Source organism: Rutidosis leptorrhynchoides, chromosome 3, assembly GCF_046630445.1.
Source record: "Rutidosis leptorrhynchoides isolate AG116_Rl617_1_P2 chromosome 3, CSIRO_AGI_Rlap_v1, whole genome shotgun sequence".
Taxonomy (NCBI): domain Eukaryota; kingdom Viridiplantae; phylum Streptophyta; class Magnoliopsida; order Asterales; family Asteraceae; genus Rutidosis; species Rutidosis leptorrhynchoides.
Window position 1 is genome coordinate 160,173,024 of NC_092335.1, and position 16,633 is coordinate 160,189,656.

Genomic DNA, 16,633 nt, shown 5'->3' on the forward strand with positions numbered 1-16,633 from the left:
AGATTTCCTAGAAGATAAGGAAAGCAGTAATGTAAAGTAATTGAATAGTGCTTACGCTCAATTATAGTAATGTAAATAGTATGTAGGTTACTGTGTAATAGGTTCCTGTGTAATAGAGTAATAATGTAGTGATACTCTGTAAAATAGTAATAATGTAGCCCAAGCATGTAAAACTCCTCTATAAAAGGAGTATGTATCCATGTTTGTAATCAAGCTTTGAAAAATAATAAATAAAATATTTGTTTTATTTGACTTTTGCTTTTAAGCATAAGCTCAAGAATTGTTGAACTTTTAAAGTTCTGAATAGTAATTCGTATTATCCATATACTCAAAATAATCCTAACAAAAAAGGAAGATCATTCAACAAAAAGCAACATCAATTCCAGAAGACAAATTCAGGTATAAAAACTCAATACTTTGATCTTACTGATTACTATAATTTGCAATATCATATTATAGGACTAATTAATAATCGTATAGCAATAATATTAATAGATACGGGATCATGTCAATCATTCATTAACGAGAAATTTTTAGAAAATGAAAAATGATATAAGTTAACAACACCAGAGGAAGCAACTTTCTTAGGATCAACATATGTAATAAAAGAATACGCTATTATAAATATAATATTATCTGAAACTTTAGTACTGAAAACAAAAATAAAAATATTAGAGAAAGAAAACCCGGTTCAAGTATTATTTGGAATAGACCTTATAGATCAATTTGATCATTTTGAAATAGCTAAGGAAAAAATATTAATTAAAATAGGAAATACTAGACATATAATTCCTAGAATAAGATTAATGGAATCTAATATTGCATTTTTTTTCTATAAAAGGAGAAAAATAAAGATATATTTACTTATATAAATACACAAGAAACGGAAGAAGGATATAGTTCAAAAATATTAATAGAAGCGGCAAAAATAAAAGAAACAGAGAAAAATAGTAAAGTAAATATAAAAGAAGGTCAAGGAATAAAACATACACTATTTAAGAACCTATGGAGAAAAAATATAATATATTTAGGAAAAATGGTATCTGAAACGCCTATAGACATATCTGAAGTTAAAGGAACGCTAAATTTACCCATAATAGAAAGAAATAGTATAAATAATAAGGTAAGAGAAATACCTCGAGAAAAAAGAGCAAAAATTTTATATATACACATAGGAAGAATACAAATAGTGCTAAAATCAACCTATCTAAGAGGAATAGATTCTCCAATAGAGTTAATAATTATGGATAATAGAATAAAAAATCAAGAAGAATCAATAATAGGTATTATTCAAGGAAATTTAGGATATACTACAATAAAATTTGACGTAGCCTTACAATATGAAATACCCATAGATACAAAAAATTTAGATAACTCGGTAGGAATAGCTTTTAATTTTAAAAGACAAGATTTAATGGAACAAGAAGATTACCCCTTTAGTATTTCGTATGCAGTAGGATACGCACCTAGTAACTCAAATCATTCAATAGAATTTAAAGATAGAGAAAGAATTTCGATAGATGAAATATTTGAAAAAACCAGTACTCAAAAGAGAATGCTTAAAAAGAAACCTCTAGCTACACTAGAAAGAAATAATCAATCAAGACGAATGAGTTATTCCAGAGAAATTCACATAGAAAAACCATTAGTTATAGGAGCAAACAATAAAGAAGGAAATAATATAGAAGAAAGTATAAACCTACTTAAAAGTCAAGTATCCACTCTACAAAATTTAGCAGAAGGGATAAATGAAAAACTATGAGTTCTAAAATACAAATAAATTGTTCAATATCTAATAAAATTAGAGAAGAATGTTTAAAATATAGATGGTCTAGAATAAAAACCCTACAAAACGAAATAACCGGATTAGAAAAAGAATTAGAAATATTAAAAGAAGAATCGATAAAAAAAACCCTAAAAATATCATAGGAAAAGTTAGTATTGCAATAATAGCCAAACAAATTAAATATAATCAAATAATAATAGATAAACATCATAAATATATCCAAAAATAATCCATGGAGCTTACTCAATTTACGAGTTAAAATAATGGGTTCAAAAAGACAAGTTAGTTGTTTAGAAAATAATATATACTTTTTGAAAAGAATTAATAGATAAAAAATGGCAAAGTATTTCTAGAATATATAAAATAATAAATATATTAAATGAAAGTTTAGAAAGAGAAAGAATACATCTACATCAAATAGACTAAGATTACTATGACTATATGGAAACAAGTAGAAGAATTAGATTTTTTACGATAAATAAAACACATCATCAAAATTTTATTAAATTACATCTTGATGGAATTAAAAATATTTCTACTAATCTAACTAAATCTACGTGTTAAAGTAAGAATTATCTTGAATAGTCGTAAGATTGAAAGTCGCAAAATAGACACGTTTATTACGTACAATTATTAATAAAGATCATTAATGCCATTAACACTAGTAAAGATAAACACGATTGTAACTCTTAACTACATAAAGAAAAAATTAACCGAAGCATTGAAAAGCTATCCATATTAAATATAAATTTACATGCAAAGTACGTATTAAATTACATAAATGAATTTACATTCAAGGTAGTAAATGTAATATTACACATATCATCCTTTAACTATTGATTAATTATAAACATATACGTAAATAATCTAACCATTCCTAATACGATTTCAAACACGATAAACAAACAACTTATGAGATGAATAAATTAGCAGAATTGTATAATCTCACAGAAAATATTAACATAACACCAATTAATTTAAGAGAAATGAACAACTTAAATAAAATCTAATATGAAATAAAAGAAAAAGCTTTTATAGAAATAATTGAAAAAATTAAACAATTTGAACAAATCCTAAAGATAGAAACAAACAAAGATAAAAGATTTTCAACTAAAGATAATATCTATAAAGATTATTATGAAATTAACAAAGAAGAAGCACTTAATTTAGAAAGTATAAAGTATTCCGCAAATAAATTAAGACATCTTAATCATTTTCCGCTAGCAATCACGAAAGATTTAGTTAAAACAAAGGGACGGACCAGCGGCGGAGGTAAGATGTAGACAATCCTTCCCCTATCTTAGAATAAAGACAAGTCATTTCTCCATCCAGAGTGAAACACCCAAAAGTAAAGAAAGTCTTCGCTCTCTCTCAATGTTCTATGGATAGATAAATTGCTTTCGAATGGACCTTCGGCCAATAAGTAGTTTAAAAAAGTGTGAGAAGCCATGAAAATAGTAGAATCAAGTTTCCATAGGTTTTAAACATGTCTGAAGTTTAATTTAGGCTCTAAATGACAGTTAAGTCGTCAATAAATGGGCGTTTGCAATATAAATATTTTATACATAATTATAAATTTTAGTTGATTTGTCAAATTGAATAGTAGAAACTAGAATTGTAAACTGATTTTCACATTTATCAATTTTCTTAATAGTTGACATTTAACAATTGTATGGCTTTGGCTTCTTTTAAACTCTTACATTTCCTAACATTTACACTAACTTTTTCCCACATTTTCTTATTCATCTCATTATACTTTTCACACACAACACATACATCTATAAACCATAATTATGGCCATCTTCTCAAACTCTAATATTTCTTCTTCAAACTACTTGATTCCGTCATGGGATCTTCTTACAAAATTTCTTATTTTGTTGTTGTCTTGATCCTCCTTGTTAGACCAATCTCGTCAACTAGACACATAAACGTCATACCAAACAATTCTAAACACAAATCGGATTCAATGAATGATGGTTTCGTGTTCAACATGCTATCCAAAAGGAAACGCATACCTCCTTCGGCTCCTTCAAAGAGACATAATTTTGTCGTCAATTTTACACCTCCAAACTGATATATATGAAGATTAAATTTTAATGATCACATATATATTTGTTTCTGGCTTATTGTCTATTATTGTTTATGTATAAATGTAACTATTTTGATGCATCAAACGTTAACATATAGTAATTTGTAAACAAGTTTGTATGCAGTTTTTATCGATTTTTGACTTATAATTTCAAAAGATCGATGTTCAAATAATGAACGTGCTATTTGTTTATGTATAACATATTCTCAATTATTTTTAGATATCGTATTACATATATGTCGGTATCGATTTATTATTAATGGACAACTCTTAATTATGATGTTGAAACGTTCTAATTTAATTATTTAAATAGATAGACAAAGATATTTTTTACGAGAAATAATGGTTATATATAAGGTTACTTTGTCTACTTTCAAAGTCTAGCAAATGTTGGTTTTTACACTTCGAGTAAATATTGTTTTAGTTTTACTTTAGATTGTCTTCCTTGGTACAATCATACATGATCATAAGAGTAACTTTTACACCGTATTATTTCTTTCTTGTTAAATATTTTGAAATTATCCAAATTTAAATTCGTTTGAGTTGAACCGTTTGGTAGTCTTGCATTAGACCACGGGTAATGGCGACTGTGATGTAGAGTGAAACTATGAGTTTTTTTGTGGGGAATAACTTCGAGGTGGCAAAGTTGGGGGTTATATTGGAGAAGGTTGTTGATGTAACAAAATATAATTGGAAGTTGGGTTAAAAAGTAACGAAAATATAAGAAACAAATTAAAGTAATAATAAGAAAACCATAAACGCTCCCGATTTATTCCGCCTCTCTTTGAAATACACCCAAAAAGAATTTTATCACAAACACTCCATTATAGGCGTTTGTGAACGTTTCTCTTGCCACCTAGGAGTGGTTTTGAACACAAATGTTGCATTATACGTGGTCTCATATGTCAATCATTTTTCTTGCAATTGCCACCGTATAGGTCTTGGACGGTTCAACATTCCAAACCCAGGTTTAAAGTTTATTTAAATGAACTATCGAAAGAGTTTAATGTTGACATCATTCATAGTGTGTTCGGGAATGAGATGATTTTAATAATGTTTGTTTGTTGTTACAATATATATGATGAATAACGAATAACCGACCAAGCACGTTTAATCGACCAACTGACCAAGATATATTGATAATTAGATTTGAACTTGAACCTTTTTCGAGGATATCAAACTTTTAGTTGAAGAAACTAAACACATGTATCCAAGTAATGTTTAATACTAGCAAAGTTACAACATGAGAGAGTCCAACCTAAAGATTTGTATTGATTGGTAAACCAAGCACGCCATGCAAAAATGTTTTCCTTGTTTGAGACGAGTCTATTCAAATTCGTTTGAGATACATCGTGTGCCACCATATAGGTCTCGGATAGTTCAACATTCCAAACAAATTTATCAAGTTGCGAGTTTATTTAATTGAAAGTTCAAAAGAGTATTGTAAAGACCCGTTAACTGTTGATGTTATTCGTAGTGTTTTCATGAATGAGATGATTTTGATAATGTTTGTTGTTACAATATGATGAAAAACTAATAACCGACCAAGCACATTTAATCGACTACGATATGTTGCTAATGAGGTTTGAACTTGATACATCTTTTATCTTACGGGGATCCTGGTTGAAAAAGCTTTGCATTTAAATGAAAGCTTTTCGATTCAAGTTACAACACCTTGCAAATTTGTAGTCAACAAAATTAAGGAGAACAAGAAAACACAAATTAAACAACACTGGTACCCAAGTGATGTTTAATACAGTACTAGCAAAGTCTCAACATGAGAGAGTCCAACCTAAATTTAACCACATAATAGATAAATCAATTTTTTTAAAGATTAAATAGATAAGTTTTTGATTGTGACGAGAATTGTGTAGATCAATTGTGTACATGGAAGGGATTTAGGCCACCTTGCAACATTGCTCTTAACGGTCCAAAAGTTGGTTCGGGCAAGTTGTTCAGGTCATACCAATTCCAACCCTCACACTTATCCGGTTCAACGTTTTGAGGTGTTTGATGTGGATCTGATAAAAGCGCACGCATGTAGATAATAATGACATGTGCTGTATCGGAAAGAACATTGTTAGTAGTTGTTAACATTTCTATGTTCTTGATTTCTAGTCCTGTTTCCTCCATCACTTCTCTTGCTGCACATTCCTCAAAGCTTTCACCTATAGGAACCAATTCAAAACAAGTTATATACAGACTTATGTTAGTGATACTTGAAACTATATTGTAACAATACTGACACCTTTCATACTTCAACAATGCAAATTAAGTATAGTACCATCGAAGCTTGGCTTGAGTGGTATGGGGGTGAGATCTAACTTGGGGTACTGTCAACCCAGGTTCGATTCTCACTTTAGGCAGGGAGTTTTCAACATCTGATGGTACTTTCAACATCAATGCGATTTGTGAAGGTCTCTGTGGGGTTATCCCAACCTTCGATGGTACTACCAACATCGTCGCGAATTGAGTTTCCTCCTAACGCATGTGTAGGTGACAAATGAGAGCATTCGATGACGATATCGTCGTTCAAAAAAAATTAAGTATAGTAACTAAACAGGATGTCAGAAAGTATTCAATTAGATGGTTGTGAAAGTGCCTCCCACTAGTCTGGATTTTGAAGTAGTTCTACTAGTCCCAAACATTCTCTCCGATTGGTCAAAGTTGTAAAAAGTCCATTGTTAGTTGGTTAAAGTGGAATTTATCAGTTCAAAGTAGATCATTCGTGTTGGAAATTTGTTCTCGGGTTGGCTACGGTTCGACCGTGGTTTGACCGTGGTACATATATTCCGAAGATATGCCCATGGCATTAAATAATAAAAGTCCATTTATCCTATTCGGTCACACACAAAAGCCAATCGTAAATTGTTTGATATACCTTCTAATCGGAAATTAATTTATTAATCATTAATTAATGGTTTAATAAATTAAGTAAGTTTTTTTTATGTGTATACATATACTTACAAATCTAAATATGTAAAGATTTAATTAGATTTTGCAAATCATATTTTATATAAGATATAAGATTTGATTTGATTTATAAAATATGATTTGATTTTGTAAATCTTATTTTATATAAAGATTTGATTTTGCAAATCTTTCCAAATCTTTATTTATTATATTTGTACTAGATGTATTATTGTATCAATTATGTAATATATAATACCAAGTCTTGGTATTGGAAATATAATGTTAAAAAAGATACAAAACACACATACAAAAATGCTATTTTTCTCTTTCTCATTTTCAAGTAACCAAAATACTTGAAATATATAATTGGGTTCGGTTTTGGTGGAAATAAGAAAGAAGAAAAGATCCGTTAAGTAGAAGGTATAGATCGAAGCAAGGTTGGAACTTTGGGTGTCTACCGTTTAGAGGAACTCTTCTTTGGGTTTTCAAATTCGATCTTCAGAAGGCTACAAAGGTTGTAATCTAACCTCTTCTTGTTCGGTTTCATTAATTTGTTTTTGTTTACTAAAGTTTTATACAATGATCCGTGGAAGAGTATGATTTTGTAAAGTTTTAAAAATGTTTCCGCTCGCTTTGTATTTGTATCATACTCCAACAGTGGTATCCGAGCCATCTTGTACAAGTTTTAGCAAACTTTTCTTATGATATTTAGTTTTGATGGATGCGTTGTGCATGATTCTTTGAGATGATCATGCATAACAAACATGCAAAACAAGTATCGTGATTTATGTTTTATGTTTCCTAAATACTAATTTGAATCTTGGATTTTGGCAAAATGTAAAATGGGTTAAACTCATTTTTTTTTTTTCATTTAAGAATTTTTTTTCAGCTTGGACAGTCCGTCTTTGATGGACTGTTACGGGGCTTTAAACTCAATATTATTGTATGAGACCAATTGCATTTGAAAGCTAACTGAAAAAACTTAAATTTGAAAAAAAAAAAAAATCATCGAAAACGGACTAGAATTGAGTAAGATATGACCATCTAAAGTTGCATGTATGAATCTGTCAAAATCCGAAAATTTGATAAGGTAACTTGCATGTTGACTAAAAGTGATTCAAAGTTTAGGAAAATAAAGTACATAAATTATATTCATGTTTTACATGAAATGAGAAAATTAAAATTGTTAATTTTAGACTTTATGCTTTGTTAAAGTGGATAAATCTCCAACATGTTTTAATTCACTTAATATGTTTGTTTGGATGGTTTTGGCATGAAAACCATACTTACAAAATATGAAGTGGGTTAACATACATAAGTTATGTAAACAAGGATTAATATTTATTATGTGCCATTAAGTGTTGTTTAAATCAATCCTTATCGAAACATGTTTCATAAAATGGATGTTTGGCACTCCATTTGTAATGTATATGATTGTTGTATGAAATCGGTAGTATTTGCCTCTATAAGACCTGTGAATGTTTGGTTGTGTGATTTAATTTATTATTTATTCGGGATGAATGTAATAATTTATTAAACGACTTGCATGTCGTCTTTCTTATTTATTCGGGATGAATGTAATAATTATTAAACGACTTGCATGTCGTATTTCTTTTTCATATATTGTATTTGTAGTAGTATAGAAAATAGAATAGTTATTTTGTAAAATAATGCAACCAAGATTGGAATCACGAAGATGATGTTCACAAGGCGGTCCGTCCGAGCATTTAATGGAGATGGCGGTTTTAGTGGGAGCCGATTCTCACACATGGTTTTGTCCCTAGTTGACCCCGTTTTTTCGTGTGTTGGCTCATCGAAAAACGCATAGGATTTGAGGCATACTACCGATAATTGCGTGTCATGATTATTATTGTGTTCTTATTTGTCTATGCCATACTAGCTAGAAAATTAGTATAGAAACAAAAGACAACAATCACTTAAAATGGTTTGGTTAAAATTAGTTTAACAAACGCAACACGCAATACCTAATTAGCAAATGTTTTAAAATGGAATAAACTACTTTTGCTAACAGAAAACAAAACCCCGTTTTAAATGTAAACTTTACGCTACCCATGAGTAGTACACACATCCGAACCTTCTACTTGGTAGAGTTCGCGATACCCGAGAGTCTTGGGCTGGACTTTAATTGGGTGTTGGGAAGGGTGAGGTGAATTTCGCGATACCCGAGAGTCTTGGGTCGAATTTCACGTGTATCTATCACGGACGGTTTACAATCTGAAATCGTGGTTCGCGGCAAACCCGCCACGAGGAAGGATTAGCGTAGAAGGGATTAAACATGCCAAGTGAAATAATTGATTATCACTAAATCCCGCAGAACCTAAGAATTTCATAATGGATGAAATTGGTAATATAGTTACCTACCTAAATAGCTTATGATTGGCGATCCGCGGTAAACCCGTCGTTATCGTAAGTGAAATATGGATCTTAGCCTTGTTAATTATAATTGTTTGAATATTGAACACATGGGTAATTATCTTAACAAGGATTAAACATATCAAACTAACTAATACAACTTACTTTAAAAATATGATAGATGTCTGCAACAAACACAAATCCTACTCCGTCATCAATCACTAATTTCTGCCTTAAAGGGCTCCTCGAAAAGGACAAGCTTACGGGCTTGAACTACATGGACTGGCTTCGCAACCTAAGAATTGCTCTTAGGATGAAAGGAAAGATCAGGGCAATTGAGGAACCCTTACCGACAGAACCCGGATTGAGAGCTACTCAAGCGGCTAGGGCCGAGTTTGAAAAACGTCGTCCCGAGTCTAATGAGGTAGCATGCTTGATGTTGGCGACCATGTCTCCGGAGCTCCAAAAGGGCATGGAGAGCTTAGGGTCGTATGACATGCTTAACCAACTCAAGGACATGTTCCAACAACAAGCAAAGCAAGAAATGTTTGACACCGTGAAAGCTCTCGTATCTTGTAAAATGGCAACGGAAAGTAGCGTTAGTGTCCATGTACTACAAATGAAAGGGTACATAGACCGACTGGAGCGCCTTGGTTTTTCCATAAGTCAGGAGCTTGCAACGAATTTTATCCTGAACTCGCTGACTAGCGCATATGAAGGATTCATTGTGAACTATAATATGAACAATATGGAGAGAACAATCATTGAGCTCCATGGCATGTTGAAAACCGCTGAGGCTAACGTGGCCAAAGCTAAACCCGCAACTACCGTCCTAGCCATTCGTGAAGGTGGGATCAAGAAGAAGAATAACAAAACAAAGGGCAAGAACAAGGGCAAGGATATGGTTGGCACGTCCAACTTCAAACCTAAACCTAAGGGCATTGCCAACTCTTCTACTTCAAAGATCCCGCAAACCAAGTCTCCTGAAGAAGCAATATGCTTCCATTGTGAGGAGAAAGGACATTGGAGGCGCAATTGTACCAAGTACTTGAAGGAACTTAATGAACTACGGGCTAAGGGAGTCGCCGTACCTTCAGGTTTGTTCATGATTGAACTAAACAATACTACTATTTCTAATTCCTGGGTATTGGACACAGGATGTGGTACTCACATTTGTACAAATGTGCAGGGACTCACAAGAAGTAGGAAGCTGAAGACCGGAGAGCTCAATCTAATCATGGGGAATAAGAACGTTGCCTCTGTTGATATGATTGGAGAATATAAGCTCACTTTTGATTCTGGTCTATGTATTGTTTTGTCTAATGTTTGCTACAGTGCCGAAATGGCAAGAAACATTATATCATTTGATGCTTTATTTAATGATGGTTTTGATTTTAGTTTTGATAATGGATCAATACTTGTTTACAAGAATGGAATATTTTATTTCAAAGCTAGTCCTTGTAGAGGTATCTTGGAAACAACAATAAAGCTAAATGATAGTTCAATCTATAATGTTGATTCATTCAAAGATGGTTTGGATAAAACGTATCTATGGCATTGTCGTTTAGGCCATATAAACAAGAAACGCATAGCAAAACTCCAGTCAGATGGAATTTTAGAATCATTTGATGTTACATCATATGACGAATGTGAATCTTGCTTGTTAGAAAAAATGACAAAAGCACCTTTCACAGGAAACTGTGAAAGGGGTAAGGATCTATTGGAGTTGGTACACACTGATGTGTGCGGTCCATTCAGATCGCCTACTAGACACCAGGAACGATACTTCGTTACATTTACTGATGACTTCAGTAGATATGGTTATGTTTATTTAATTAAACAAAAGTCTGAAACTTTGAGAGTGTTCAAGGCATACCAAAATGAAGTAGAAAATCAACTGAACAAAAGAATTAAGATTCTCCGATCTGATAGAGGTGGTGAATATCTTAATGATGAATTTCGTGATCATCTACGGGGTTGTGGGATAATCTCACAATTAGCTCCTCCTAGAACACCACAACATAATGGTGTGGCTGAAAGGAGGAATCGAACATTACTTGATATGGTTCGATCCATGATGAGCCGCACAAAGCTTCCAATCAGTTTTTGGGGTTATGCCCTACAAACTGCCGCAAGGATCCTTAACCTCATCCCAACCAAGAAAGTTTCTAAAACACCTTATGAGATATGGCATGGTAAAACTGTGTCTCTCTCATATCTAAGAATCTGGGGTTGTGAGGCTTACGTTCGTCGTGAAGCTCAAGATAAACTTGAACCCAAATTCGAAAAGTGTTTATTTGTTGGTTACCCGACTGATTCTTTTGGATATTTATTTTACAACCCTACTGAGAACAAAGTATTTGTGTCCCGAAGGGGAGTCTTCCTTGAAAAGGATCTCATATCAAAAGAAACCAGTGGGAGCAAAATTGACCTTGAAGAAATTCAAGAATCAATCGACATGGAAACCGATATTGGAACCGATTCTCCTCAAGAGGTCGACGAGCCTGCAGTTGAAAGAGAAACTGACCTACAGCCACCACCCATACGTAGATCTGATAGAGTGCCTCGAACACCAAAGAAATATAGTTTACACATATTTGAGTGTGATGACAAAAATATAGATTCTGATGAACCTATTACCTATCAGGAATCAATGAAAGGCCCCGAGTCTGCCAAATGGAAGGAGGCTATGGACAACGAGATCCAATCCATGCGTGATAATCAAGTCTGTACCTTGATTAATCATATACCAGGTACTAAAACCATTGGGTGTAAGTGGGTCTTCAAGAAGAAGACCGATATGGATGGAAATGTACACACATTCAAAGCCAGACTGGTGGCTAAGGGTTACACGCAACAATATGGTGTAGACTATGATGAAACTTTTTCACCAGTAGCTATGCTGAAATCCATTAGAATACTTCTTGCCATAGCCGCATCTTATGACTATGAGATATGGAAAATGGATGTAAAAACAGCTTTCCTTAATGGTAAACTAACAGAGGATGTGTTTATGACACAACCTGAGGGTTATGTACATCCTAAGTATCCTAATAGTGTGTGCAAGCTTCAAAGGTCCATTTATGGACTTAAACAAGCTTCTCGTACCTGGAATCTTTGCTTTAATGAGAAGATCAAAGAATTTGATTTTATCAGAAGCGAAGATGAGCCATGTGTCTATGTTAGGTCTAGTGGGAGTGTTGTAGTCTTCCTTGTACTATATGTCGATGACATATTACTCATGGAAAACGATATCCCGACATTGAAAGATGTCAAAGCTTGGCTAGGAAAATGTTTCTCCATGAAAGACATAGGAGATGCATCATATATTTTGGGAATAAAGATCTATCGAGATAGGTCAAGGAGATTAATTGGGCTAAACCAAAGTGCATATATAGATAAGATACTGAAGAAATTCGGTATGCATAACTCCAAGAAAGGGTGCGTTCCTATGAACCCTGGAATGATATTGAGCAAGTCTCAATGTCCCGATTCTGACTTGGAGTCGACTACCATGAGTCGGACTCCATATGCTTCAGCTATAGGATCGATCATGTATGCGATGATATGCACTAGGCCTGACGTGTCGTATGCACTAAGCATGACTAGTCGTTATCAGGCCAATCCTGGTGAAGCTCATTGAATAGCAGTCAAGAACATTCTAAAGTATCTTAGGAGGACTAAAGAGATGTTCTTGGTCTATGGTGGGAATGACGAGCTGAGCATCAAAGGATACTCGGACGCTAGTTTCCAATCAGATAGAGATGATTGCTCTTCACAATCAGGATTTGTATTTATGTTGAACGGTGGAGCCGTCACATGGAGAAGTGGCAAGCAAAGTACTATTGCTGATTCTACGACAGAAGCCGAGTATATAGCGGTAAATGAAGCTGCTAAAGAGGCCATGTGGATAAAGAAATTCATTGGGGATCTAGGAGTGGTTCCTACAATCCATGATCATGTTGAGATTTTCTGCGACAATGTGAGTGCGGTTGTCTTGGCTCAAGAACCAAGGTCACAAAAGCGCACACGGCGCATACTCAGAAAGTACCATTACATCCGTCAACTTGTAGCAGAAAATGACATATTATTAAGTAGAGTAGACACGACTAAGAACTTGGCTGATCCTTTCACCAAGCCTTTGCCACAGACTAAGCATGATGCTCATAGCATGTCTATTGGCATTCGTGTCATTAATGATAAAGTTTGATTGTATTTTTTATGTTAAGTTTGAAACTTTAAACATTGGGTAATAATATATGTTGCAATTGATCTGATGATTAATATATCGAGATTATATTATACGCACGATGCGATCATTTCATTGTATATTTCCATGTTTCTTTTTGCATGTTTTAACTTCCAATGAATATTATTTCATAAACTTTCACAGTCGGTCATTCTCTAAAGAAGAGAGAATTGAATTAAGGCTGCTATGAAGTGTAGTAATATAGGCTTATATGAAACTACATTCATGAGGAACTTGATAGTTGATTCAAGGTTCTGGAATGACCACACTTAGACATTACTTCATGGTTTTAAGTCAAAAGGTAAGCTCTAAGATGGCAACATCATTTATCCTAGAGTGGATATGTATGAGAAATCCTGACACAAACTATGTTATACTTTGACCTGTTTCTAACGCTGTGCGTAAATGCCGGTCATAAGGGAGCAGATTGGGTATATATCATGGAATGTGGTGGATGTCTATACAGTTGAAGCAATTTGTTCCTTCTTCTTTAAACGAGTTTAAGCGATATATCTGGGCCCCTCGTTGATTTGTGCTGAATTAAATGCATGGCCATGCTACGACTGAATTAATGCAATTGCAGTCTATTTGATCACCACAAATCTCTATCGGGAAACATAATCTTGAACGATGATGATTGACACTTAACCATGTCACACGTTCATATAGATATCTTGAACAAAAGGATGATTGATATAAATCAAAATATAGGAGTGTAACCTAGCAGACTAGTTGTTACACATGGTGTGTCTTTTAAGACATACCAATATTATTAATGTCAGTGCAAGTGGGAGTCTGTTGGAAATATGTTCTCGGGTTGGCTACGGTTCGACCGTGGTTTGACCGTGGTACATATATTTCGAAGATATGCCCATGACATTAAATAATAAAAGTCCATTTATCCTATTCGGTCACACACAAAGGCCAATCGTAAATTGTTTGATATACCTTCTAATCGGAAATTAATTTATTAATCATTAGTTAATGGTTTAATAAATTAAGTAAGTTTTTTTTATGTGTATACATATACTTACAAATCTAAATATGTAAAGATTTGATTAGATTTTGTAAATCATATTTTATATAAGATATAAGATTTGATTTGATTTATAAAATATGATTTGATTTTGTAAATCTTATTTTATATAAAGATTTGATTTTGCAAATCTTTCCAAATCTTTATTTATTATATTTGTACTAGATGTATTATTGTATCAATTATGTAATATATAATACCAAGTCTTGGTATTGGAAATATAATGTTAAAAAAGATACAAAACACACACACAAAAATGCTATTTTTCTCTTTCTCATTTTCAAGTAACCAAAATACTTGAAATATATAATTGGGTTCGGTTTTGGTGGAAATAAGAAAGAAGAAAAAATCCGTTAAGTAGAAGGTATAGATCGAAGCAATGTTGGAACTTTGGGTGTCTACCGTTTAGAGGAACTCTTCTTTGGGTTTTCAAATTCGATCTTCAGAAGGCTACAAATGTTGTAATCTAACCTCTTCTTGTTCGTTTCATTAATTTGTTTTTGTTTACTAAAGTTTTGTACAATGATCCGTGGAAGAGTATGATTTTGTAAAGTTTTAAAAATGCTTCCGCTCGCTTTATATTTGTATCATACTCCAATAATTCGAAGTAGGCAAACATCTGACTAGTCCAAGTAGCGACTTTTATAAAGATGGTAATGTGTTTGGAACTAAGTAAAAGGTTGATAAACATAGCTAGGTAGAGGTTTTGTTAAAGGATATGGTAGGTAAAGTGGGAATGAATTTGATTCCGTACAGGGGTAATGGGTGATTGGTTGATAGTTTTTTTTTTTTTTTTTTTTTTTAGGATTAAATATCAAAAAACAAGATCAAGAAAGCAAACTATGCGCACAATAGATGATATTTGGATTAGGGGTGTGTTTGGCACACCAGCTTATTGAAGCTTATGAGAGCTTATGAGAGCTTATGATTTTAATAAGCTTCAAGTCATAAGCTTTGTTTGGTAGACATAAAAAGTAGAGCTTATAAAAATCATAAGCTCATGAAAAATAAGCTACTTGTAGTAGCTTATGAGAATCAGTAGAGCTTATGAACTGAAAATAAGCTCTAGCTAATTAACCAAACACTTATAGGGTGTGTTTGGATGAAACTATCTGGAGCTGGAGCTTATGGGCTAGAGCTGGAGCTTATTTTTAAACCTGGTAGCTGGAGCTTATTATTTTTTATAAGTGTTTGGTAAACTAGCTGGAGCTTATTTTCCAGTTCATAAGCTCTACTTTTTTTCATAAGCTACTAGAAGTAGCTTATTTTTTAAGAGCTTATGATTTTCATAAGCTTCATTTTTTATGTCTACCATACAAAGTTTATGACTTGAAGCTTAATAAAATTATAAGTTCAAGCTTCAATAAGCTCTCATAAGCTCCAAGAAGCTGTGTGTCAAACACACTCATATAAAATAATAAGCTCCAGCTACCAGTTTTAAAAATAAGCTCCGGTTTCAGCTCTAGTTCATAAGCTCAAGTTCCAGCTCCAGCTATAAGTTTCAGCTCCAGCTAGTTTCACCCAAACACTAGCAATAAGCTTAAAAAATATATATCTTACTTTAATTTCAATAAATTGAAGAAAACCATAAAATAAACTATACTAATATTAATAAATTAAAGTAATTACCAAACACATCCTAGATATACAAAATGATCTTTAAGTGCCTACAAACGTTGGGATTATATAAATGGAGAAGTTACCGAACTCTAGGTGACCGCCGGGAAGGGCATATGTGTGGGTCCCAATGTTGGAAGACAGTCGACGCCCCAACAGTATCTTATTATCTTTCAATAAAAATACGGCAACTCCGATCTTCGGCGCCGGCGACATCGCACTGTTCTCAGATATATTCTGATGGATTCAACTACGTTGATTTTGAAGGAGAGACGAAGCATATTTAAATGTGAAAGTGAAGTTTTTATTTTTGTTTTTTTTCTAAAAAAATACTTTTGACCATGACCAAACTCAAAATGATAATTTCGAGGTTAATGAGTTCAATACCGCTAAACTAAATAATCTTTTTTAAATAACAAAATTGCATGGTTGGTCCATGAACTTTGTAACAGAAAGCTTGATTAACTTTTTTCTAAGTTTTTTGGCATAGTTGCCCCTAAATTATTAACAAGTTGCATAATGGTCCAACCACTCTATCACACCCTCAGTTAGGGCCTGGGCGAAATGTGA

The 16,633-nt window shown here is 33.0% G+C and overlaps 1 protein-coding gene across 1 annotated transcript; it reads right to left on the bottom strand.

Moving 5' to 3' along the window:
• Positions 1-5,613: 5,613 nt before the first annotated feature.
• LOC139896940 (nudix hydrolase 1-like) lies at positions 5,614-16,303 on the bottom strand. The gene is made up of 2 exons (XM_071879570.1): positions 16,150-16,303; positions 5,614-6,043 (listed from the first exon to the last, which is right to left on the bottom strand). The coding sequence occupies exons 1-2, from the start codon at positions 16,277-16,279 to the stop codon at positions 5,751-5,753; spliced, it is 423 nt and encodes a 140-aa protein (XP_071735671.1). The 5' UTR covers positions 16,280-16,303; the 3' UTR covers positions 5,614-5,750.
• Positions 16,304-16,633: the final 330 nt, after the last annotated feature.